The sequence below is a fragment of the Lagenorhynchus albirostris genome, chromosome 10 (assembly GCF_949774975.1).
Source record: "Lagenorhynchus albirostris chromosome 10, mLagAlb1.1, whole genome shotgun sequence".
Taxonomy (NCBI): Eukaryota; Metazoa; Chordata; class Mammalia; order Artiodactyla; family Delphinidae; genus Lagenorhynchus; species Lagenorhynchus albirostris.
The window spans coordinates 37,326,236-37,353,083 of record NC_083104.1 but is presented as its reverse complement, the minus strand read 5'-3'; the positions used below and the strand labels follow the sequence as shown (position 1 = coordinate 37,353,083).

Below are 26,848 nucleotides of genomic sequence, written 5' to 3'. Positions count from 1 at the left end.
GAAGAAGCACAACTTTGCCCTCTTTAGACCAAATTTATTTAGCTACCATGCTATTAGTTGTTCGTGAACATCTTATTTATAGAGGATATTCAGAATGTATAGAGAATTTTATTTCCTAGCCACTGTATTAATTTTGAAAACCTCAGGTTAGTATTGGTCCATCCTAGCAGTTAAGAATGAAATAGGTTGAAAAACAGCAGAAATAACTAGAAAACTTTGGCTAAGAATTAGGATTAGATTCCATTAGAAATACCAGTGTGGGAAGCAAGTTGCTTCCTTATATTAAAAATGTCTGTCCAGCTAATCAGTCACCTTTTACATGCAACCTTACCCTAGAAGAGATCACGGATATTGTTCATTACCCCAGTCACAAAGGGGTTATTTTTGCTTATAAATAAATGTCAGAATTTTATCAGAATTTTATCAGAATTTCACTCCTTTGATTTTTCTGAAGCCAATTATTACATCAAAACCTATGAGCAAAGACCAGACAGCCTTTCTCATGTCCATTCATTCAGTCACTGCCAGGTCTGTCAGAGCAAATGTATGTTTAAATACCTCATTTAAGATTAGAATAGTCTGCTTTTTTTGTTTTCCACTTGCTTCTATGTTGCCCCTTGATGCCAGTTGCCCATAAGCCCCTTGGCCCAGAGAACAGGTGAGCAACTGGGGGATAGCCTCTATAAAACAGTGGAATACATCAAGGTCACCAGATATCTCTATAAGAAAGGCTCCTTCCATGGTCTCCCCTCCTGAACACCCCAAGCCAGTCATCTTTCTCCTTCCTTCCTCTCCCCCAGCCTATCTGTTCCTGCCAACCAGGGCCCAGGACACCTACTCCTCCCTCAGCGTGTGGAGATGTGGGGAGCTAGCAGAGCAAGCCAGATACACTTTCTGAGAACTCAGCAGTGCCCTGTACTCAATGGCATGTTCCTGTCACATCAGGATAAATAGCTTAGATGTAGTCTTATCTTAGACCTGAGTCAGAATCAGACCTGCTTCTTTGGTGCCAGGCTCATGTTTCACAGTTTCAGAACTTTCAGCAAGTATGCTCTTCAGTCAGACTTTATATCTTTGATTCTGACCACTAGGAGATGTTATGGTGCAAGTGTCCTTCTGTTCCGATGCCATAAGTATAGGAAATTTCACCATTTAAGAGAGCAAATCAGCTACTGTTTGTTGTTGATTATGAAATACCTGCTTTTCTGGGAATTTCCTAGCAGTCCAGTGGTTAGGACTTGGCACTTTCACTGCCGTGGCCCCAGGTTCAAGCCCTGGTTGGGGAACTAAGATCCTGCAAGCCACACAGCACAGCCAAAAGGAAAGGAAAAAAAAAAGAAATACCTGCTTTTCCCCCTTTGTCTTTTGTATCTAGCTGCTTATGATGATAGTTTTTGTGCTGGTTCTAATTACTGCAAAATGATCTCCTTGATATCCCAGGGAGTTATAAATCTGCAGATAGAATTCATAAAAGTTCAGTCCTTGGTCCTGGCCTGAACATAGACTGCAGTATGACAGACCCATTTCCCCAGGTCATAAATTTTCACTCACTCTAGGCTAGTGTCTTACTGCCTGTTGAAGCAATCAGGAAAAACAGCTCCCCACCCTGCCCCCCAAACTGTCACTTAGGAAGAGCGCACTCTCACCTCGTCTCAAGGTGACACTCCATTTCCCTTTGTAAATCTTGGCTTAATAGTGTAAGAGGACTGAGAAGTACGAAGAGCCTCCTTCATGCTGCTTCTGTTTAGACAAGAGAAATGAACAAGAGCCAGCATTTATTGAAGGCCTATTGTGTGCCAGGCAGTCTACTGGAAATTAATTTTATGCACCTAAACTTTTTCCTCATACCAATACGAGGAGATAAGTAATAGCATCATCCCCATTTTATAGATGAGAAAAGTGAGAATTTAGGTAGTAACTCACCCAAGGTTATGTGGCAGATAAGTGGTAACGCTGTGATTTAAACTCATGTCTGTCCAATTCCAAAACCCATTCTCTTTCTCCTAAACTATTCTGCCTCCCAAAGGCTCAGATTCTCAAGAGAATATTGAGAATCAGTTCTCAAGAGGTTACCATATGGGTCTGCCAGAGCTAAGATCCTAGGAGAGAATTCTCCAAACACACACATACTCCACTTGTCCAGGCCATCTAGGTCTCTGAACTCTATGCCAACATTATCAGCAGTCCTCAAGAGTTCATGGCTGACTAAATCCACACATTCTCCATCCTTCTGGATTTACACTTGAAACTGCCAGGCATCACACGTGAAGGAACTAATTTACAAAGTCTTTAGATTTCATGGTTTCAAATAAATGACACTATTCTGGGGAAATGGTCCAGTTTTCAGAGCTGGATTGCTAGCTGAAGGACTGTGAATGGAGTTCACCTAGTGCTGCTTGATGGTGCTCAGTTATCTTTGCCTACGTTCTTTGAGAGCTTCCTGGCTTGAATTTGGGACTGAAACTGGAAAATCAAGAGCTTGATCGTAGAGACAGACAAAAAAATTTAAATCCATTTTATGAGCAAAAACAGCTATAGATGTTAAGCCCTAGAGTTAATTTCTGTATATATTCCCTTCTCTTGCCAGCAAATGCCTTGGCAAGTTCTGAAAGCTTCAAGCGGCCTGAGCCCCGGTAAATTCTCTTGTTTTGGTTACCTTTTTGGTTCTTCCTGCTGCATGCCCTAAGAGTGCTGCAGGGTGGAGTCCAAGGCCAGGGAGGAGCACATTCGAGGCAGGGGTGCTGCAATGACTTCTCAACCTCTCACCACCATGTATCATTGTCTAAGCATGCAAGATAGATGCATACCTAACTCTGAGCTAACCAGACCTTCACTTGCTTCTGCAGGCTGCACTTCTCAATTCCTTCCCAACGATCTTTGATGAGCTGCTGCAAATGTTCACTGTGCAGGAGGTAGCAGAGTTTGTGAGAGGAACTCTGGGGAGCATGCCCAGCACTGTGCACATTGGGCAGTCAATGGATGTGGTCAAGCTGCAGTCCATTGCCAGAACTGTGGATAGCCGCCTATTTTCTTTCTCAGGTAAATCAAGTTGGGATGAGAGTCACACTCACCTTTCTTCCTTATCAGGGTGTTGGCCAAGTGGGAAGCAAAGGATCAGTTTCATCAGCCATCATGCAAGACACCAGTGGCCCTTCAAATGCAGAGTTTTTGGTAAACTCTGTTAGAGAATGCAGCCAGAACCTAGGCCTACTGCCTTACTCACAATTTATTCCTAGGGACCCACATGGGGTGGCCTGCCTCCAGGCCCACAAGTCTAGCCGGCTGCCAAGAATGGGGCCTGCCATAGCCTCAGCAGGATGAAAAAGCAGAAGGAAAGGAAGGGGAACAAGAGAGAAAGGTCTAGCCCAAGGGGATAGGATAAGTCAAGGAAATAAAAGAGACCCTGAAAGGGGGGCCCTGAGGACCCACTATACTTTTTTGGTTCCTGTCCTCACCAGTCAGATAGATTCCTCTCTCTGAAGGAGCTTCTAAAGATTAGACAAAGTGATGGAGAGGAGCCCTCCACACTCCAAAAGAGGTCAGGACAGCCTAACACATACCGTCAGCAGGCCAGACTGTCTTTCAGAAGGAACCCCCGGATTCATACCTGAAACCACATTGAATGTGATCAAGTACTCAACAGTCAGATGTTAAGATCAATGTGAGCCTGATCCTTTAAGCAGAATATCACTATTGTGGAATAAATTTCTAGGGCACAGGAATAAATCTGAAATGCTAGTAAAGCAATTATTATTAGAATTTTTATAATTAGAATTTTTGGGTAGTAAAATTTTTTAAGTTTGACTTTTAGAGTATAAGAACAATAATTTCTCAGCCCAGAGCTACACACATTTGCAGTACTAAATAAATACTCTCTTTAACTTAACTCTACCTGTGTAAAGTATTGCTGATGGTAAAGCTGCCACCAAGAAATTCAGATTTTCTCCACCTGTAACTTTTTATGGTAAACACTTTGCATCAGTTCCTGGATTGAAGATAAAATCAATGGTTTGGACATACTTTCATTGAAGCCACTGCATACACTCAAGCTTTGAGCACTGCTTAAAGCAGATGCTTTCTGAATATATGGGAAGGCAGACAGCAGACTGCCCTCATTGACATACGTTATTTCTAATACTTTTGCATGTACTTGCTGCTTCCCATAATCACTTAAGAAAAATTGTTCTTATCTGGCTGGAACTATGTAATTGGATATTGAGATAATAAGCCACGACCAAATTTTCACTTGCATCTCACTTTCATTGAATGCCTGAGTTGAAGCATCTTCCCTGAAGCAGGAAGACTTTTACCAGTGGTGTCATTAACCAACACATATCCTCAGAGCATATCAGTTTGGTTTCTTCATTAGCAGGTTCCAATAAAAAACTACTATTTTGTCTGCAGGCAGCTGTTGGTTGTTACAAACCTTGCTCTGTTGGTATTTTGGTCTACAAAATACAGTATGAGCTTCTCTTTTATCCAAGCATCCTTTTAAACATAGAATAGCTGTCATTCCATTTTTTTGAACATATTCTAAGTATTTGACAAGGCAGTCCCCAAAACCTCTTGTATGTCAGGTAGTTTGTCTTTTGCTGAAAAAGATTTTCATTCTGAATTTCATCTGGAATACTTAATTATGGTCAAATATGAATAATAAATCCCAAATGCCTTGGCTTGTTTGTGTTACTGGTAGTCTGACTGAATCATGCTGGCCGTGTGTCGTGGTACTTTTATCACACAGTCATTGACTACATTGGAGTGCGAGATACCAGAATCATGTTCACACTTGTATTTCACCTTCTCACCACACCTGTGAAGTCATAGGTGGGGGAAATTAAGCCCACAGGAGGAGTCAACCTGCCTAAAATCTTAGAGTGAATTAATAAAAGAGCTTGATTTAGGATTTAGCCTTCTTGAATTTGGAGTTCTAAATATAGTCAGCCCCTGATGAAAATATTATTCAGGTAACATTGAAGAGAAAAGAAAAGAAAAACATTTTAATGTATGCAGTAGGATTGACAATGAGGTTTAGCTGATTATTGCAGGCTTATGACAAGATAAAAGTCCTGCTTCTATTCCTTTCATTGCTGTGGATACATGTAGCATCCCACAAGCCTGAGGGGAAAAGGAGGCAGGCCTGATGGCTGATGCAAAGTGCGTAACTTACGGGGGTGCAAGTGCCAGGCCGCCATCCAGGGCATTGTGAAGAGGGACCATTTATAATCCATACCAAGTCTGCAAGTTCAATCAGTGTAGTTCAGGGCTTCCCTGGTGATGCAGTGGTTAAGAATCCGCCCGCCAATGCAGGGGACACGGGTTCGAGCCCTGGTCTGGGAAGATCCCGCATGCCGCGGAGCAACTAAGCCCGTGCGCTACAACTACTGAGCCTGCGCTCTAGAGCCCACGAACCACAACTACTGAGCCCACGTGCCACAGCTACTGAAGCCTGTGTGCCTAGAGCCCATGCTCTGCAACAAGAGAAGCCACCGCAATGAGAAGCCCGTGCACCACAATGAAGAGTAGCCCCTGCTCGTTGCAACTAGAGAAAGCCTGCACGCAGCGACGAAGGCCCAACACAGCGAAAAATAAATAAATTTATTTATTTTTTAAAAAAATCAATGTAGTTCATAAAACTGTGTCACTTAAATGGGGTTTTCACTGTAATCTGTGCTTTTAATTTGGAGGCTAGTCAGTAAAGAGATTTCATTTGGAAGCAGTCTCCTAACATTATCCTGAATAACATGCCCTAGATATTTAGGCCTGAAATGAGAAAGAAGGAACAATAGATAGAAGGATAATGCTGTGCAATGTCTTAAAATGTCCAGGAAGTGGGCTGTTAGGCCCACATAAGGGAAGGGGGTGATTTGCAGCTTGGCTCCAGTCTCAGCCCCACCTACTTTGAGACCAGCTGCATCCCACATTGCCACTTGCTTCCAAAGGTAGCTGGTTCTCCTCTGAAGGGCTTCTTCACCTTTGTGTTTTCTCTCTCAGAATCCCGTCGCATCCTGCTTCCTGTGGTTCTCCATCACATTCACCTTCACCTGAGGCAGCAGAAAGAGCTGCTAATCTGCTCAGGGATTCTTGGCAGCATCTTCTCCATCGTCAAGACCAGCTCTCTGGTAGTGGCCCTAGACCCGCTCCACTCCCCACCCAAAGCTCTGTCCCTCTCTTGTGTTACTTTAGCCAGAGGCAGACCAACAAAGATCACTCCGTACACTTCCCAGTCAGAGAAGCTTTCATCAGTGATGGGGATGCCCAAGTGAATGGAGGCCTCCCTGTGTGTGCCCAGCAGGCTTCTCAACACAGCAGTCTTGCTATGTTAAAAAATTGTACTGCCATAAATACACCCAGAAACATAGTTATCTGTAGTACCAAAAAGCCCAATCCTGTGCATGCTCTATTTCTGTCAAAAGGTATTACTTCTGTATTCCTGGGAGTGTTCTAAGGATACTCACGCACAAGCACAGGGAGGCAGGCCCAGGCTGAGAGGCAGCTTGCTCATTCAGACTTTTCTGGCAGCTTCCTGGCAGCTTGATTCCACCCATATGGCATTCCTATACCATGCCAGATGAGAGCAGGGTGTACGAGAGATAAATGTTGTCCACAAGAGTTCTGAGCCTCATGGGATGGTAGGGTTGTACTTTAGGGGTCAGGTTTCAACTACTAGTGCTTTTGCCTCTTTTCTTTCTTCTTTATTTTTATTTTTTAGAAGAGATCTGTGGTAGGGAAGGGAGGTAGGAAAGGAGGGAAAACGTATCAGGCATGAATAAGGGTAGGAATTTATTTTAATTATATTTATTTTATATATTTATGATAATGGAAGAAACGCATATTTCTTTTAGAAAATTTGGAAACTTATAGGAAAATATAAAGAAACTTAAAACAAGAATGAGTTTTAATTATGCTATCTTATTAAGTTGAGGTAAGGTTTTTGGAGAATAAAATTTCAAGTGCATTTAAAATGAATGCCAGTAGCCAAGTGATAGGAACATACGAGGTTAGGTTATCCAGGAAGATAGAGCAGGAGCTTGGCAGAGTGACTGTGATGGTTGTAGTGGCCCTTTTGTTTGATCTTAGCTCCAGGCAATGCCTAGCAGCTCTCTTTCCCATCAGGCCTCAGAGAAGCAACATCAGGCACATAAGGTGTACTGGTAACCCAGGGTCAGACTTGGGATGGGAGGCTTACTGCTAAAGAAAAAGAGAAATTGAAGGGGAAAAGAAAGGGTAGGGGAGGAATGGCAGAGGAATGGGAACAGGTAAAAACCTGAAGATGATCTGGTTGTGTTTGTGGGGCTAGAGAGTCAAGTGCAATTAGTTGCTTACAACTACTCGAAGAGCCATCACAGGTTTTAAGAGTGTTATGATCAGTTCAGCAAATGAGAAAGAAGACTTTGGTCCCAAGAGCTGCTCAAATTTTTCACATGGAATGGGGCTCAGTGTAACTATATTGAATGGATGGAGGGTGGGTGAAATTTAAGCTCCATGAAAGCAGAGATATTACCTTTCTTGTTCAGTTCTGTATACTCAGTTCTCAAACAGTGACTGGCACATGGTAAATACTTACTGAATGGTGGGTTGATGGATGGATGGACATTTGGACCAGTAATAATATAAAGAGACTGGAGAAGAGGCAATGGGAATCTCTTTGTGAGATAATGAAAATCAAGTTATAGGGTTTAAGATTGCATGTGAGAGGTCTATAAAAAGATAGCACAGACTCTGCCTAAATTCAGAACCTGGTGACTGGGAAGCAGCCCTTAGTGAGGAGGCGTGCTCCGTTGTTTTTGTGAGGCTGCCTGAAAAAGATGCACTGAGACCAGAGTCCTTCTGGTGGACCAGGGAATGTGAGCAAGAATGCCAAGGAGCTAGAAGTGGCATGTCTGGGCAGCAGTCAGGCCTGGCAAAAATTGAGGTCACTCAAGGAGAAAATGGTTCTCAGAAAGACTGAGATACTTCTGTGTGCATTAGCAATAGTAAAGGTGCTGCCACCACACCCCCTCGTGTGAATTCTTTACCATTTTCTCAAAATGTTAGTCAGCAGTGCTGTGCTTCCTCCTGACTTTCGTAGGAAAATCAAAGAAAACATTTAACTTAGAACCTTCACTTCTGCCCTGTATATTGAAATTAATGTATTTGTCTGAGGTTCAGAACTATAGGTGTCAGAGTGGTGCTGCGTTAGGGTAAGGCCCCAGCCACCAAACCAGCGCAACAGTGGCAGGTGTGCCTCACCTCCTTTCAGAGCCATTGTTCCAGGTTCCTTGACACTGCATACCAGTGAGGCCAGGAGCTCAGTGTTGAGAATTAAGTCAGAAGACCACTCCTGATGTGGCTGACTTAGTAAGTACTGCCAGCTGCACGTCAGCAGGTCTGGCACTAACTATGTGCTCTCTCGCTGCTCACTCCAGGAGGCAGATGTCATGGAGGAGGTAGAAATGATGGTGGAGAGCCTCTTGGACGTGCTCTTACAGACTCTGCTCACCATCATGAGCAAATCGCACGCTCAGGAGGCGGTAAGAGGGCAGCGGTGCCCGCAGTGCACAGCGGAGATCACTGTTAGTAACTAACATTCAGGTTTTCTTGCTTTCTTTTCTAACCTGGGGTTCCTCCACACCAAACCTCATCTCACCATCACACCACCTTCATCTCAGCTTCCCTTCCTGCCTGGTTGTCAGCATGCTGCCCCTTTTCCTTCTCGAGTCGTACTCCATCTCCACTCTGAAAGCTCTAGGTTCATACTCACAGGAGTCTGCTTAGGGGCAGATCCAGTGATGCTTCCTGTCCTGTTTTCCTGCACACCACCTCCATTGGCCTTTGCATTTGAGCCAAGTCATTTTCTATAATGTGGAATAAAGCAGAGACATAGTAAGAGGTTGAAGGTGAAAAATATAGACTATTCCTTTTAGGAGCAGGCTCTTGTAAATGACGTGCATGACAGTTATTTTCTCACGATTTGCTTGTACCTACAAATTAGACACTTTTGTCCATAGTGTTTGTATCTAAATGTCTAGCATCAGGAAAAATGTGATGAGGTAGAATTGGACTGGCATTACTGAACAATGATATCCTATGATCGAATTAGAAGAGAAACAGACTGGGAAAGCTTCTCAGGTTTGGCAAAGAGACACCCCCCAGAGCCCCCACCCCTATACAGAGTGGACTTCTTAGCCCTGATGTTGGAACATGATAAACAGATTGCTTGGAATCTTCTAGTTGGCAGGTGGAAGACTACAATGATCCCTTTGTAGAAAACCTTCTATGGGAGCAAGCCAAGCTCCAGCATGTTAGGGAGAGCAAAGAGCAGACATGAGTTCTGGAGCATTGGGCTTGGAAGGAATATCTGCTCTCTTAGGAACCCCTATTCAGGACACCCTCACTATAGGTAAAAACATGCACCCTGCCATGTCCTGGCAGCCCATCCTTCTAACCAGCAATGACACAGTGCTGGCTGTGGGCCAGATTCTGCTTTATGCACTCTACAAATATTAACTCATTAGCAATACTAAAGAAGTGATCTATTTTATATGGATTTAATGAAGATGATAGCAACAATTTATTGAGCACGGCTTTATGTAGTGAACTGTTTACTTAAATGCTTTATGTACATTAATGCATCTGATCCTCACAACAAATCTATAAATTATGGCTTATGTCCATTTTTTCAGATAAAGCTGAGGTTCATGCACCTGTATGTATTTTAAATACATGTATGTATAATAATTTCATGAGTCTAAAAAGGATCTGAGAGACTAAAAACCTGTTGTCAAATTCCCATGAGTTTAAAAACATTTGAAAACTGCCCAAATGAAGTAATTTTTCCTCCATCCCTTCTAAGGAGGCAACCTTGTAAGAGGAAGCCATGCTCAGCTGCCCTGTGCCAAAAATTTCCATGAGATGAGTCTTTGGAGTTCTTAAGGTGGGGTTTTCATCCATGTACCCCAGTTAGAACTTGAAGAAATTTTAAAGACTCATTTTTTTATCTTTAAATTTTTACTTAAAGCCATTAGCTCATCTTCTCATAAAGTTCAGTTTTGACTCTTCTGCTTTCCAGAGAGTTATGTTGATCCACTATGTTCCATCTGCCTGGTCCAGTAATCACATGTAAGCTCTGGGAGGTCCCCAAGGAGATCCTTGTAGAAGGGCTTCTCCAGCCCAGCAGGATAGGCAGAGTCCAGATTCTGTCCAGAGAAGGCTGAGAGCCCTGTTCCCAGTAGCCCCTCCAGACTTCTGTATGGTACCCTGGCAACATATAATGACAAAGGACTGTGAAGCCAAAACTTTCCTAGGAAAAAAGCTAGAATATCTGTCTTACTTGGCAGTACTTCTTTGTTATAGGTTAAGGTTTTTCAATTAGCCCCATGCTGCAGAGGTCTTATTAAAATTCCCAACCCTTCAGGCCCCCCTTAGCTGAAAAGAAAATTCATTTTCAGGGCCAGAGTTGTCACCTTCCCTTTCATGATCATTGGGGCCATCTTAGACCCTTCCTTCTCTCCTTGCCCTCTGTGGATTGGGGGAACACAGCTCTTGTCATTGGCTCTGCTAAGTGTTTTTTGGGTTGGTCCCCAGGGCGAGTATGTGTCCTGCCTTCTCTCATTGCTCCGCCAGATGTGTGACACCCATTACCAGCACCTCCTGGACAACTTCCAGAGCAAAGATGAGCTCAAGGTAGGCAGAAAAACATTGATCTTTCACCCGGGAAAGGAAGCATGCAGCTAAGACTGCCCAGGAGTCTTTCCCCTGCCAGAGGGTGAGTGCAAATGGCCAGTGTTGCCAAGGTATAAGATGTACCAGCCTCACTTTACATCTGACTGCATGGCTTCCAGAAGCTGAAAGCCAGCAATATTCCCATAGATCCAGACCCCAGTAACATTGGCAAGTTTTCCCTGACTGATAGCAGCCCTGTGACCATGTGCCTCTATGAGAGGCTACTCTGGGCTACACTGGTTGTCAGCAAACCAGGACTCTTCCCTTTCTTATGAACTCAACAGATGATTTGTAGATTGCTCATGAAACAGGCTTCACAAGACCTATCAATGTTCCAGCTGTCTTTTTGCAGAGTGATAATCTGATCTATAATTCATATGGAAATGTGAGGAACTCAGAATAACCAAATGGTCTTGAAAAAGAAAACAAAATTGGAGGATTCACACTTCCCAGTTTCAAAACTTACAACAAAATAACAGTAATCAAGATTGGTACTGGCCTAAAGTTAGACAGATAACAGTGGAATTGGATTGAGAGTCCAGAAATAAACCTTTATATTTACAGTCAATTGATATTCAATAATGGTGCCAAGACAGTTTCAATGAGGAAAGAAGAGTCTTTTCAACAAATTGTGCTGGGACAACTTGATACCTACATGCAGAAGAATGAAATTGTACCCCTACTTCACACCATATAAAAAATTAACTCAGAAGGGATCATAGACCTATTTGTAAAAGCTAAACTGTAAAACTCTTAGAAGGAAACATAGGAGTATATCTTTAAATCCTTGGGTTTAGCTGTGGTTTCTGAGATTTGACACCAAAAGTAGGAACAACAAAAGATAAAATAGGTAAGTTAGACTTTACCAAAATTTAAAACTTGTGTATTTCAAAGGACACCATCAAGAAAGTTAAAGACAACCCACAAATGAAAGAAAATATTGGCAAAGCATGAATCTAATAAAGGACTTGTATCTATTATATAAAGAACTCTTACAACTCAACAATAAAAAGACAAATAACCCAATTTAATAATGAGCCAAGGATTTTAATAGACATGTCCCCAAAGAATATATGTAAATGGTCAGTACACAGTTGAAAAGATGTTCAACATCATTAGTCATTAGGGAAATGCAGATCAAAACCACAGTAAGATACTGCTTCACTTTCAAAGTGGATATAATTAAAATGACAAGTATTGGTATTAATTCTAACTTAAACATTTGGTAGAATTCACCAGTGAAGTCATCTGGTCCTGTGCTTTTCTTTGTGTGAAGCTTTTCAGTTATTAATTTGATCTCTTCATTTATGATAGGTCTACTCAAATTTTCTGTTTCTTCTTTAAATGAATTTTAGTAGTTTGTATCTTTCTAAGAATTTGTCCATTTCATCTAGATTATATTATTTGTTGGCATGCATTTGGTCCATAGTAGTCCCTTATAAACCTTTCTAGTTCTGTAACATTAGTAATGATATCCCTTCTTTCATCCCTAATTTTTATTTATTATTTAGTTATTTTTAATTAATTTATTGGCTGCATTGGGTCTTCATTGCTGCAAGCGGGCTTTTTCTAGTTATGGCAAGCAGGGGCTACTCTTCATTGTGGTACGCAGGCTTCTCATTGCAGGGGCTTCTCTTTGTTGCAGAGCACGGGCTCTAGGCGCGCAGGCTTCAGTAATTGCAGCATGCGGGCTCAGTAGTTGTGTTTTGCGGGCTCTAGAGTGTAGGTTCAGTAGTTGTGGTACACAGGCTTAGTTGCTCCACGGCATGTGGGATCTTCCCGGACCAGAGTTCGAACCCATGTCCCCTGCATTGGCAGATGGATTCTTAACCACTGCGCCACCAGGGAAGTCCTATCCTTAATTTTAGTAATTTGAGTCTTCTCTCTCCTTTTTTTTCTTGGTCAGACTAGCTAAAATTTGTCAATTTTGTTATCTTTTCAAAGAACCAGCTTTTGGTTTCATTTTCTCCTCTATTTTCCTCTTCTCTATTTCATTTATTTCTGTTCTAATTTTTATTATTCCCTTCCTTCTGCTTACTTTAGTTTGTTCTTCTTTTTCTAGTTTCTTAAGGTGTAATGTAGTTTATTGATTTGGGATCTTTCTTCTTTTTAATATAGGCACTACAGCTATAATCTTTAGCTTCATCCCTTAAGTTTTGTTTTGTTTTGTTTTTTCATCCCTTGAGTTTTGATTTGATATGTTTTCCCTTTTTTCATGTCAAAGCTGTTCCTAATTTCCTTGTGGTTCCTTCTTTGGTGCATTGGTTATTTGGGAGTGTACTGTTTCATTCCACATTTAAAAAAATTTTCCTATATTTCCTTCTTGATTCCTTCTTTCCTTATTGATTTCTAACTCCCTTTCATGATGGTTGGAGAGCATGCTGTGTGTGATTTCAGTTCTTTTAAATTTACTGAGGCTTTCTTTATGGTCTAACATGGTCTACCCTAAAGAAGAGAATGCACATGTCCTTCTGTGTGCATTTTAGAAAAATGTGTGTATTCTGCTCTTGTTGGATGGGGTGTTGTATAGATGTCAGTTAGGTCTAGTTAGTATATAGTATTGTTCAAGATTTCTTTTTAAATATTTATTTATTTATTTGGCTACGTCAAGTCTTAGTTGTGACACGCAGGATCTTAGTTGCAGCATGCAGGATCTTTCATTGCGGCATGCGGACTTCTCTATAGTTGCGATGCACAGGCTCTAGAGTGTGTGGGCTCAGTAGTTGCAGCACACGGGCTCTCTAGTTGTGGCACGTGGGCTCCAGAGCACACGGGCTCAGTAGTTGCGGTGCGCAGGCTTTCTAGTTGTGGTGCATGGGCTCTAGAGCACGCAGGCTTAGTTGCCCCGTGGCATGTGAGATCTTAGTTCCCTGACCAGGGATTGAACTCACATCCCCTGCATTGGAAGGCAGATTCTTAACCACTGGACCACCAGGGAAGTCCCATTCAAGATTTCTTTTTCCTTGATGATCTTCTATTTAGTTGTTCTATACATTATTGAAAATGGTACATTAAAGCCTCCAACTGTCATTGTTGAATTGTCTGTTTTTCCTTTCAGTTTTGTTAGGTTTTGCTTCCTGTATTTTGAGGCTCTCTTTTAAGTGCATTTATGTTTATGTCTTCCATATCCACTGACTCCTTTATCACTATAAAATGTTCTTTTTAATCTCTATTAACAATTTTTCTTAAAGTCTATATTGTTTGATGTTAACATAGCCACACCAGTTTTCTTTTGGGTACTATTTTCATTGTATATATTTGTCTATCCTTTTACATTCAATATATTTATGTCTTTGAATCTGAAGTATTTATGTATCTTGTAGATAACATACAATTGGATCATGTTCATTTTTTAATCCATTCTTCCTGTCTCTGCCTTTTGATTGGAATGCTTAACCCATTTACATTTGTTGTAATTACCAGTAAGAGGATTTACACCTGCCATTTTGCTATTTGTTTTATATCTGTCTTATGTATGTTTCCATAATTTCCTGTTTCATTTCACATCTTATAATTTCTTTGTTGAAAACTGGACAATTTAAATAATGTAGCAAGTCTGGTAATCAGATTCCCTTCCCCCTGCCCACATCCCCAGGGTTTGTTGTTGTTTCATTTTTGTTGTTGATATTTGTTTGTTTAGTGACTTTCCTGGACTAATTCTTTAATGTCTGCATCTTTTGTTGTGTGCAGCCCCTGAAGTTTTCATTCAGTTAGCTTAATGATAAGCTAATAAGTAGACAGAGATTTCCTTAAACACCTTAAATCAATGAGTCTTCCACTTCACTAAGTGTCTCTGTGTGGGGTTGGGGCTCACCTTCAGTGCTTCAGCAGTTTACGTTGCTGCCTTAGCCTTCACTTCTTGCTTGCATAGAGCCTCAAAGTCAGCCAGAGGTGACAGATTAGGCTTCTTAGGTCTTTTCTGGGGATGTGTACAGCCCTGCACACATATGTGGCCTTCTAGATTCCTAGGAATATGTCAGAGCTTTTCAAAGCCCCAAGTGTATGTCTCATTACCCAGATTTTTCTTTTAAGTGTTTTGGCCACTCTCTTGTTTGTCCCAATTGATATGATTGCTTCGTGCAGCTGGGATGTTAAATTATTATGGATGATGTTTTCAACAGCTGCACTACGGATAAGGCTTTTCTCACTTAGTGAACTCTGAGTCCAGTCAATTAAGCCCTCTGAATGGGGCTTTCCCAGGTTGCTGCCTAACAGATCAAACAGTAACAATTCTCTTGGGATGGCACTTTTTGGGGAGCTCCAAAACCATTTTGTCCCTTCTAGTGACTGCTAGGGTGCTGGGTTTTACTACTACCATGGTTCTACAGCTGCTTGTTTTCAAGGATACCCTGAAGATAGGGAGAGAGAGGGGATGGGAATGAGGAAAGTTAAAACACAATAAAGCTCACTTTTCCTACTGAGATTCAACCATTTTTCTTAAATAACACTTCTTATTGTTGCAAGCCTTTCATTAACCAGTCTTTGTGACTGTTCTCATTGCTTTCATGGAGGAGCACATTTTTGGAGGTACTTACTCTGCTATCCCTAAAGTGCTTCTGTTGTCAATGCGTTCTTAACATCCAGGAAAGCAAGTTCTTACAGTCAAGTGCTCAGGGGTCATGCCCCAAAGATTGAGAACGATGGACTCTGGTGGATACCATTTCTGCTGGACCCCCTGTGCTTTGGTCGTTAGGCACTGGGCTGAGTGGGTATAGTGCATCTCTTCTACCCAGTTTGGCACTGGCCTATGAGAGTGCCCAGACCTCACTCTCATGCAGCCCTCTAAGAGAAAAGCAGCTCACAAAGGGAACCAGAGTATCACCTACTGGTCCCATACATTTTCATGGTCTAGAGGTCTGGAGAGCCCTGTTGAGGAAATGTCTGCTGCAGTGGTAGAGGTATGGTGTCTCACATCAGATTTTCCTCTTGGACCAGGAATTTCTGCTGAAGATTTTCTGTGTGTTCCGGAACCTGATGAAGATGAGTGTCTTTCCTCGGGACTGGATGGTGATGAGACTTCTCACAAGCAAGTGAGTGTGGAAGGGCCCTGCGCCAGCATCCACAGAACTGTTCCCAGACAAAGGAGAGTGTGTATATGTGTGAGAGAAAAAGCAAGTCAGAAATCAAGGTCAAAGCCATGGGGACAGAGAGGAGAGGGCAAATGTGAAAATGTTTGGAGACACAATCAGCAGGACTTGGCCATTTACCAAAGTTCACGGAGAAGGAATAGTCAAAGATAGTTTAAAACTGGAATCTAAGTGCCTGGCAGACGATGTCATGGTAAGGATAGAAAAGGAACTTTTAAGAATGAGAAATATAATACCCAGAGAAGGGTTCCTCCTTGAGAAGGGCCTGTTCATTGGCCTCTGTTGCTCTGTAATTTCAGGCAGTATCCCAAGGCCTCCTCTTGATTTGATTTGTGTTGTCTGCCAGACACTGCTTGCCTCCCACAACAAGTGCTAATTACCCACCTGAGACCTGGCTTTGAGGCTCTGTCTGACCACTTCTAATGCTGGCCACAGAATTCACTCTAAGGCTGACCCCAAATTGTCTGCCCCATTCATATTTCTACGCTGTGCTTCTAACTGACAAACCAGACAAGTAATGTGGGTGGTAAGGTGCTTGTGGGAGAAGGCCACTTGGCCTCCACTCTCTAGTCTACTGCCCGCTCCCTCTGATCTGCCTTTCATGTTGACCTTATGCAGTGTGGTGAAATTATTTATGTTAGCTATATTACCAAGGTGTCAGCATGGTCTTTCTACTTTGTACCTTTTATAGCACTCTTTTTTCTTTTTTCAAAACTGCAAACATTTTATACAGAACAGAAGAAGGGTTCTAAACAGAGTTGCACAGATATTTCCTTAAATAGTGGATTTTCCATTTGATCCCCTCTTGTTTCTCTTAGCTCTAGTCAGGCCCTCTCCAGCCCATTCTGCAGGAGCAGCCTCTTCCTTCAAAGCTTTTACTTTTCAAATTTGTTTGCTGGTAACTAGTCTCTCTAATGCACTGTTTTTGCCTTGCCCCTCTTCTGCACCAAGGCTTCGGATGTAAGCTCCTTTGCCAGGCATCCAACACCCTCTGTAATCAAACCCTTACCTGCCTGTCCCACCTCACTTTCTCCCTCCCTTGACCTGTGCCCTTGGTTCTAGCAAATCAGCCTCCCATTGCCCCTTAAATGTGCCCAGGTGAAAAGTGAAAGTGATATTCTAGATCAAAGGCTGAAATCAAATGACTTATACATGAAAATAATAGTATATGTTAAAAGTAGAGGTTTAATAACTATAAACCATTATTATCAAGTAAAATAATAGAATGCTACTCTAAGTCCTCTGGTGGTCATAATATATGTTCATTATCCAAGGTCCCCAAAATACTAGAATCACTCTTTGAACTGGAAGAAACCTTGAAGAACCATTAAACCTCACTCCCCTCCTTTTATAGGCAGGGAAACTGGGGCCCAGAGAGAAGTAGTACCAAGGCCAGGTAATGGCAGAGCTAGGTCTAGAACCAACTGGTGGGGCATTTCTCCAAGATGGGTTTTTTGTGGGGTTTGTGCCATCTCTCTCTCTCCTTTAAAGTCACATCTTACACGAGAGCTAGTTGTACTCTAGAAGTTTGCACACGGGCCATAGGCGGTTGATGCTAAGCCATAGGATGCCATCATTAGTCTTTTAACTCTGCCAACACCTTGTTCCCTTACTGCAGTATTATAGTCACTACAGTCCAGTACCTGTCTTCTGCACTGCACAAGAATTTCACAGAGACAGACTTCGACTTTAAGGTAGGAGCTCCTAAAACCCATCACTGTCTTTGTAATAACCCTAGAAAGCCAGAAACCAAGCTCACTGTTTCGTTTTTGTTTTACTTAAAACAACCATTTTATTTTGCTCACAAGTTTGTAGGTCAGGAATTTGAGAAGGATTCAGCTAGGTGTCTGCTAGGTGGCTGGGGGCTTTCTTAATATGTTCATAGTATCAAACAGTTTCCAAGCTTGCTAGTAATTAGAGTATGACCTAGAAGACCCCTGTTGGAGGTGTTGGGAGCCAGACATCCATGAGTTTGTTTTCTAGTCCAGAATCAACACTACTGGTTTCAGGGAAGTCAAGAAAGCGGGGGGTGGGGGGGAGTCCTGTTTGCAAAGATATTTTTTTAAAAATCAAGATCTTAACACTGTAAAATGAATTCTGTGCTACATGCATATATTTAGAATCTCTCCTTGCAAGGTTAAGGACTCAGGCTTTCACATATTTCCTCTTTCTCTCTCTCTCTCTCTAGGTGTGGAATTCTTATTTTAGCCTGGCAGTTCTGTTCATAAATCAGCCAAGCCTTCAGCTAGAAATCATTACTTCCACCAAGAGGAAGAAGATTCTAGATAAGTAAGCCATATGTCTCTTATTCATCTTCCTACCATGTGCCCAGATGGGGTTATGTTTCCATAAGGGGCTTCTTAAGAAGTCCACATGGTTCTCACTGAGGTAGCCTCCCAAGGAGCCAAGTATAAGAATTCAGCTGAGAGCCAAAAAACTTAGTATTTTGGGAAGCTTTAGAAACAGTGCTGAAGTACTGGCCTCCTGGGGTTTGTAGCCCCATCTTCCTGAACCTTCTCCCACTAATAGCTGGTTCCTGTGTTCTATTCCCAGGTATGGGGACATGCGTGTGATGATGGCTTATGAACTGTTCAGCATGTGGCAGAATTTGGGTAGGTCTTTTCTCCATATTTTTCCCTTACACATATTGCATAGCCAAATAAAAAGTGACAAGACTAATTACTTCCCCCAGGTTTTGTGAATGTTAATTCAGACCCAAGAGATCTTTACATATCTTTAACATAACACCTCAGATGGATGGTATAGTGTAGCACATGTGCACAAAGCCCTTGGCAGGGAGAGTTAAGCTGAGAAATAAGACCCCAGTAATACATATGCACAATCCCTTTTTTGAGAACAAAAGTCAAAAGGAAAAAAAGAAGATGAGGCTATAAGACTATAAGATCCTCTGTGCTCTTCATGTCCCAGTCCAGATGATACAGGCCCACAAGCATAGATCTTGGAGATAGCCAGCACATGAGCAAGGGCAGCTATTCATTTTAATAAAGATTGAAACACTTCTTGGGTCTCTGGTATTCAGGCATCCAGACGAGGTTCCTGCTGCCAATTGCGTGTAAGAAAGGAATTGCAGCCTCGGTGAGATTGATCTTCATCTCCTTTCTTTACAGCTTCTCTAAGATCCACTGGTTTGGATCTCAGATTGTCAGGTTTTGGTAGAATCCTTGGATTGCCCTGGTGACTAGGTGGGCCATCCTCTGATACTATAGGCTTCTTAGTGGCCTGTCAGGATGATTGAGAAGCTGCTGCTCTTCTTCCTAGTGAAGGCTGCTTTCAACTAAGCTCATGGCTCTGAAGTCTTAGGAATGATGGCCATAAAATCTTATCGTTCTCCATTAACCATCCCAGTCACAGCTCTAGAGGCAGCAGGCAAGGTGCAAGGCATTCCTGCCCACACTAGGGCCTTCCGTCCATGAATGGAGGTGCGTTTCCCCAAACCAGCTTTCTAGCTTCAGTACTCTTACTCCCTGCATCCGGCATGGTCCAGGTATAGATTTTAACCCCGAAGATGACTCTGAAATTCCCAGGAACACATGGGACTAGCAACTGTACCATATACCAAGATTGGAATATGCAGAATCTGCCTCAGAACTAACAGTTGCTCTTTAAATAGGCTTTTAACATGGAAGAAATCAAAAAACATGTCAAACTTGCCTGATAAAGCCATTCCTGCTTCATTGTTTTGGGTGGAAATGACATTTTCTAGTTCTACTTGACCATAACAGTCACTGCACAGGTCCACAGTTTGTCCCCTTAGTCTCTGAAGGACAGAAAGCAGAGCTCTGGAAGATGGTTCACTCGCTTTACCATTACAAAGAAAAGTTCTCCCATGGTCTTCAAGACTAGCCTTGGCTTCTGGGAGCATGCCCCAAATGACAAGCTAATCACAGGAAGAGTCACACCACACACTTCCCATGGAAAGGCCTCATTAAGAAAACTGAGGGGTGAGCCAAGCTGGTCTGAATAAATTTAACGCTACCATCAAAAATGCAGTGTGAAGACAAGGGGTGGGGGTTGGAGGGTGCACAGAGAGTCTCTCAGCCAGTCTGTCAGGGTAGGGCTGTGTAGGAGGCTCCTGGTAACTCAGGAGGGGGCCTCTTGGGCACACTTGAGCACAGGCAGTGAAGAGGCCTATGGATTTCAGATCACTAGTGGCTGGACCTGGGACTGAACATCCTTATCACTTAAATGCCCCTGGGCTAGAGGCAGAAACCCCAGGGATAGTGCATTGTGTTTAAGCAGAAATAGATGAATTTTCCTTGCTAAATAAACACTATGAACAGATTATCTGAAACTATTACAGTGTACTCAGAAATCCTATTCTGTCTAGAGTAGTGAACTCTGTTGCTTGACCTCAGAATGATTTTCAGATAGTTTGTAGAACCTCCCAGTAAATTCTTTGGAAAGAATTTGTGCCTGTTGAAAGTTTGTTTTAACTGTACTGGGCCAGTTTAATCCATGAACTCTAAAAAGCCAAGAGAAGCGGGTATCTCAGAAATCTATAGGGGAGAGCTTGCTATGCTCTCAGATGCTTCCAGTGAAGATCAAATCATGTGTTGTGGCCCCACTTGGGAAGCTTCTATGGAAGGAGCAAAGCAAGCATAAACTAATATCTGTTGGGTTTTGCTATTCAGGTGAACATAAGATCCACTTTATTCCGGGAATGATTGGTCCTTTTCTGGGTGTGACACTGGTCCCACAGCCAGAAGTGCGGAATATCATGATTCCAATCTTTCATGACATGATGGACTGGGAGCAAAGGAAAAATGGCAACTTCAAACAGGTAAGACAACACCTGGCAGTGTTAAGGGTGCTCTCCCCTGGAATGGACCCCTTTTGCCCAGGCACGTGATCCAGATGCCTGGCTATAGTTCCAGCGGAAGTAGGCTGTAACTTGGCCATCCTGTTCAAGGGTTTCCTTTACTTACTGGCCAGAATTGATTTGTGGATTTTCTTCATGAAGTTAGAGGCCAGAAAAGAATCAGAGGAAAGGAATTGAACATCATGTGAAAGGAACTTTCTGATCAAGGAGAGAATGACAGACTGTAACCTCCCAGCTTCATTCAGGACGAGGTCCTGGGAGTGTTGTCTCTTCTCTCTGGAGGTTCCCCAGTGTGTGTGGTCTGGGCATTTCTAAGGCTAGAGCCCAGACCAGATGACTTCTCATAGCCTAGAATTTCACAGACTCCTGCACAGAGGGGTGGGTCCATGAGGTGTAAGCCCTTGGCTTCTGACTGACTTCAGGTTGTCCCTCTGTGCAGTTCTTCTGCCACCCCTAAGGTGGAGGAGATGGCCCCTGCCCTTTTATCTAGAGCTCCAGGGAATAGGATTAGGAACAATAGGTAGAAAACAGTGGTAGAAAAGCCAATTTTAGCTAATAAAAGAAATAATTTGCTAGTAACAAGTTATTTACTGTAAGCTGGCCTGCTTTCAGAGATGGGGAGTTCCTCTTTGCTGGTGGTTCTCAAACAGAAGCTCCCTGTAGGCCTCGAGGAGAAATTTCTACTTTGGCTTGGGGACTATAACCAGTTCCCCACTAAGCTCCCTCCCAACCCTGTGATTCTGGGATGAACCAGTGCTCTTAGAGTGAGTGACTGTAACAGTGAGGAACAGACCAGGCAAACAGTAATTTTTAAATTTACAAAGAGTAAAATTCAGTCTTTGGGACTTACAACTCTGTAAATTTTGGTAAACACATAAAGTCATGTAACCACTACCACAGTCAAGATTTTTTTAATTGCTAAAAATTCCATCTTGCTGCCCCTTTGTAGTCAAACCCTTCCCTTCCCTTTAACCATGGCAGGCATTGATCTATTCTCCTTCACTATGTGTGCCTTTTCCAGAATGTCATGTAAAGGGAATCATGTAGACTGTAGCCTTTTGAGACTGACTTCTTTCACTTAACATAATGCCTTTGAGAGATTTATCCATTTTGTTAAATGTATCAGTTTTTCTATTGCTGAGTAGTATGCCATTGCAGTTTATTCATTCACCATTTGAAAGACATTTGGGTTATTTACACTTTTTGGTGATTATGAATAAAGCTTCTGAAAAACTTTTCTTTACAGGTTTTGTATGAATATATAGACTTCCATTTTTCTTAGGTAAATACCTAGGAGTAGGATTGTTGGATATTGTGGTAGATGTATATTTAACTTTATAAGCTATCAAACTGTTTTCCAAAGTGACTATACCATTTTGAAATCCCTACAGCAGTGTGTGAAAGTTCCAGTTGATCCATATACTCATCAGAATTTGATATTATCTCTTTGTTTATTTTAGCCATTCTAATAGGTGTGTAGTTGTATATCACTGTGGTTTTAATTTTCACTTCCCTAATGACTAATGATGCCGAACGTCTTTTAATGTGCTTATTTGCTATCTTTGTATCTTCTTTGGTGAAATGATTTTATTCAAAACTTGTGTTCATTTTTAATTGGGCTGTTTGTTTTCTTATTGTTGAGTTTTTAGGGTTCTTTATACATTCTGAACATAAGTCCTTTGTTGAATATATGATTTACCAATATTTTCTCTTAGCTTGTCTTTTCATTTGCTAAACAATGTTTTTCACAGAACAAAAGTTTTTAATTTTTATGCAGTCCAATTGATCATTATTTTTCTTGTATGGATCGTGCTTTTGGGATCATATATGAGAACTCTTTGCCTAACCCAGGACCATAAAATTTTTCTCTTTTGTTTCTTCTAGAAGGTTTATAATTTTACATTTAGATCTATGATCTGTTTTGAGGTAATGTTTGTATAGGTGTGAAGTATGGGTCAAGGCTTTTTATTTTTCCTTTTTCCATGTGGATGTCCAGCACCTTTTGTTGAAAAGACTATATTCTTTGTTGAAAATCAATTGACCATAGGCATGTGGTTCTCTTCCTGGACTCACTAGTCTTTCCATTGATCTATATGTCTAATCTGTCACCATACCACGTAGTCTTTATTATGGTAGCTTTATAGTCTTAAAATTAGGTTGTGTGAATCCTCTAACTTTGTTTTTTTTTTCAATATTGTATTAGCTATTCCAGTTCCTTTTCTTATAAATCTTAGAATCAGCGTGTCAGTATCTATAAAAATTCCTGCTTGGATTTTGATTGGGATTGCATTGTAATCTATAGATCGATCAAATTGGGAAAACTGATATCTTAATAGTACTTAATAAATACTTCTAGTCCTTGAAGACAGTATATCTCTCCATTTATTTAGGTGTTCTTTGATTTCTTTCATTAATGTTTTGTAGTTTCAGCATACAGATCTTGCACATGTTGTTAGATTTATATGTAAGTATTTTCTGGGCTTTTTGGTGCTATTATAAATTATTCTGATTTAAAATTTTAAATTTTCAGTTGTTTGTTGCTATTATATAGAAATACAATTGCTTTGTACATTAACATAGTATCCTCCACCCTTGCTAAACTCACTTATTAGTTCTAGAAGCTTTTTTGTAGATTCCTTGTGATTTTATATTTAGATAATCCTATCACCTGTGAAAAGACACAGTTTTATTCCTTCCTTTCTAATCTGTAAGCCTCTTATTTCTTTTTCTTGCCTCATTGCACTGGCTAGGACCTCTGGTCTGATGTTAAATAAGAGTGATAAAAGTAGACATCCTTGCCTTGTTCTTTTTTTTTTTTTTTTTCCTTGCCTTGTTCTTAACCTTAGGGGAGAGCATTCAGTGTTTCACTGAAGTATGATGCTAGTTCTAGGTTTTTCATAGATGCTCTCTATCTTGAGTAAATAGTAATTTAAGATAAGAATCCATTTTTAGAGTGTGAAGCTCTATTGCCTTCAGAACTTCAGGAAATAATAACTTCAAACAGAAAAGAACTGTTGCTTTTCTATGTTGGCACAACATGTGCCTTCTAATTGTGCAAAATGCACAACTGCCTGATGAGAGAACCTGGTTACCAAGAAGTAGATGACATTGTGGAACTGCACCATGGGTCATCTGAGTCTACTTAAAGAAGAGCTGGGCTGTACTTAACCATCACTAACACTGAATAAGGAAGGTTAGCTTTGTGGAAGACTAAGTTGGAGCTCATTTGGCTCACACATCAAGACTCAGCTGATGGGTAGCATTTTTTCCTCCAATAAGACTGTCATGAATAACTGATATCCAGCAAGCCATGTAAACCTCGTTGTCCCTGGTTAAAAAAATCTTGCTGCTGCTTCCCTTTGCCATTACATATTTTAAAAGAGTAGTCTACTCTTTTCATCCCCACATTTCCACTTCCCACCCTCCTATCAGTTCAGTCTAATGTATATTGTGCACCCACTTTTGTTGACATTGCTCTCTCGAATAACTTTTTAATCATTAAAGTCCAATTGACTTTTTGGTCTTGGTTCTAGTTGTGCTTTCCACAGCTTTGGCTCTATTAACTCCTCCCCTACTTCTTACCACCTACTATAAATACTTCTTCTAATTATAAAAACAATACTTATTTAATATAGAAAAATTAAAATGCAAATAAGCTATAGTGAAAAGATATAACTCATAATTGTACTGTTAGTAACTTGCGGGAGAGAGGGGCTAGGCACGTCTTTTTTTCCCAATGCATAGAGTTTTTTAAGTTAAAAAATGGAATCATTGTGTACATTGGTTTTTTTGGAACCATTGTGTATATTGGTTTTTAATCTCCCTTTTTTAGTAGCACCTTGTCATCACTATCCTTCATGTCAGTTAATGCTTCTCTGCACCACACTGTCAGTTTAGAGGCTACGTGGTATTCCACTGCATAGCTTGGACCACAGTGTATTTAATCAGACTCCTAGGTTTTGTGGGGCTTTTGGTTTTTTTTGTTTGTTTATTTGTTTTTTGGCTGTGCCCTGTAGCTTGAGGGATCTTAGTTCCCCAACCAGGGATCGAACTGGGGCCCATGGCAGTGAAAGCACCAAGTCTGCCAACTCCTAACCACTGGACCACCAGGGAATTCCCAGTCTCATAGTTTTAGGAACTTAGGTTCATTCCAAATTTTTGCTGTTAACATTACAAAAAACATATCCATTTTAAGTTACTTTTTTAGATAAATCTCTCACCTGTAATTGTTGTATCAAAGAGTAAAAACGTTTCTTAAGTTTTTACAGCACTATGTCTCTCTAACAACCTCTGTTGTCTGTAGACTACTCAGACCCCAGGCCACTTTCTGTGTGTGCCCCATCTAAGCACTGCCCATGCTGAGCTGTGTTAGCTGTTATCCCTGCCTCCTCTACCAGATGATGAGTTATTGGGGCCAGGACCATTTCTTGTGCTTTTATTTCTTAGAACCCATGCCTGAGACATGGTGGGTTCATGAAGATGAAAATCAAAACTAACATTCATTGAGCACTTCCCAAGAGCTAGGGCACAGTGACACTGAAGAGGAATGTTAACCACCATTACCATTTCATAAATGCAGAAATTTAGGCATAGATAAATATTTTGTACAGAAGTAGGCAGCTGGTTATGTCACAGGACAAATGTTTGTTGAATGAATAACAAGGTGTCACTTCAGGAATATTGGTTTTATAAAATAAAAGTAACTCCGCAGACCTGAAATCATCAGTATTACCAATTACGACATGATATATCTGAAGAACTTAGCATTTGTTTAACTTAGAGACATTGATTTTGCATACATTGATCTTCAGTGTCCCATTTTGGATTTCTCAATTTTTCTTAGTAACTTCTTCCTTTATCAGCACTGCAGGGAGTGAGGAAGTAATGTCCCTGAATCCTTCCATCACCAGCTCCTTTGCCTAATACGGAAGTTCTAACACTTGAATAGGCATCAGAACAACCCGGAGGGCTTATTAAAACACAGACTGCTGCCCCCCAACCCCTGAGTTTTTAATCCAGTGGAGCCTGAGAATTTGTATTTCTAACAAGATTTCTGGTGACTTGATGCTTTTGGCCCAGGGACCCATTTTGAGAACTCCAGGGAACTGCTGCACCCACATTTGCGCTGTTGTACTCTCTGCTGCTCCAGGTCCCTTCCCCAACTTTGCCCTGTTCTGGAAAGCACAACCTGTACCTGCGTGTGTGATGAGAAATCCCAACCTGACTTTACATGACCCCAGCAGGCAAGTCCCTGCTGGTGCCTTTTCTCCACACGGAGAAAGGCAGATGGCCTCGATCCCTAAGGACCTCTGATCTCAGACTTTGTATTTCCTCTGGAAAGTATATTCAAGCAGCTGACTGATTAGGCCAAACATAAATGTACAACAGTCTCCACCTGGCCATACCAGACCACTATAAAAGGGCCATATTTATTCATCCATTCTCATTTTCTGCTGATAGGGTTTCAGAAACCGTAACTGCCTTTGATGAATTTCCTAATTCAATTATTAATTTAATATTTCACCGTCTTAGGACTCTGGCCCTATGTGGAGTGAGAAAATGCTTTTGTTATAGCTCATTATTAAATGCAACCATGCCACTTTTTGTTTATATAAAAATCTGTATAAATAATTGCACAATACCACATTTTAAAGGCTAATGAACAGCTTAAAAGATTTTTATCTCACATCACTTACAACTAATTTCTCGCCTCAGAGTGTATGCATTGAGGCCTGATAGAGAAGTGGCTTAGCACTGTTGAATGCCTTGCAGATTAGTGAGGTAAGAATGAATGCAGTATTGCTCCTTATGGTTTAAGAATCCAATAACAAGTGCAGGGGGCCCCAGTGACGAGGCAGCGGCAGGGGCGGCAGCTCCAAGGGCTTTAGGTCCTGTGAGGACAAAGAATAGAGCCTTTTATCCTGAAGGGGACTCTCTGAAGGAAACACATCTCCCTCAGCCCAGACTAATGCCAGCCATTAAAGTGAGGACCAGCCTCCCAAAGCAAGCTTTCTTTGTGGCTGGCTGATAGAGGGTAAAGTTCTAACCAAATGTATTTTATACATACCAATTCCTTTGAATGGACATTTTTTAAGAAAGAAAAACACTTGACAAAGGCCTCTTTTGGATCCGAAATACTTCTCTCACCAGAGAGTCCTTGCCTTTTGCCCCTAGGGAAAAGAGTATCTGAGACGTATGTGTAAGTTCCAACTCATTTAAA

The 26,848-nt window shown here is 41.4% G+C and overlaps 1 protein-coding gene across 1 annotated transcript in view; it reads left to right on the top strand.

Moving 5' to 3' along the window:
- The window catches only part of DOCK3 (dedicator of cytokinesis 3), a 412,216-nt gene that overhangs the window by 342,972 nt on the left and 42,396 nt on the right, over positions 1-26,848 (top strand). The window contains exons 24-32 of the mRNA XM_060161726.1: positions 2,847-3,039; positions 5,992-6,119; positions 8,406-8,552; positions 10,564-10,662; positions 15,637-15,731; positions 17,407-17,482; positions 17,977-18,077; positions 18,342-18,400; positions 20,441-20,589. Coding sequence (XP_060017709.1) covers positions 2,847-3,039; positions 5,992-6,119; positions 8,406-8,552; positions 10,564-10,662; positions 15,637-15,731; positions 17,407-17,482; positions 17,977-18,077; positions 18,342-18,400; positions 20,441-20,589 — 1,047 coding nt within the window. The remainder of the gene's footprint in view (positions 1-2,846; positions 3,040-5,991; positions 6,120-8,405; positions 8,553-10,563; positions 10,663-15,636; positions 15,732-17,406; positions 17,483-17,976; positions 18,078-18,341; positions 18,401-20,440; positions 20,590-26,848) is intronic.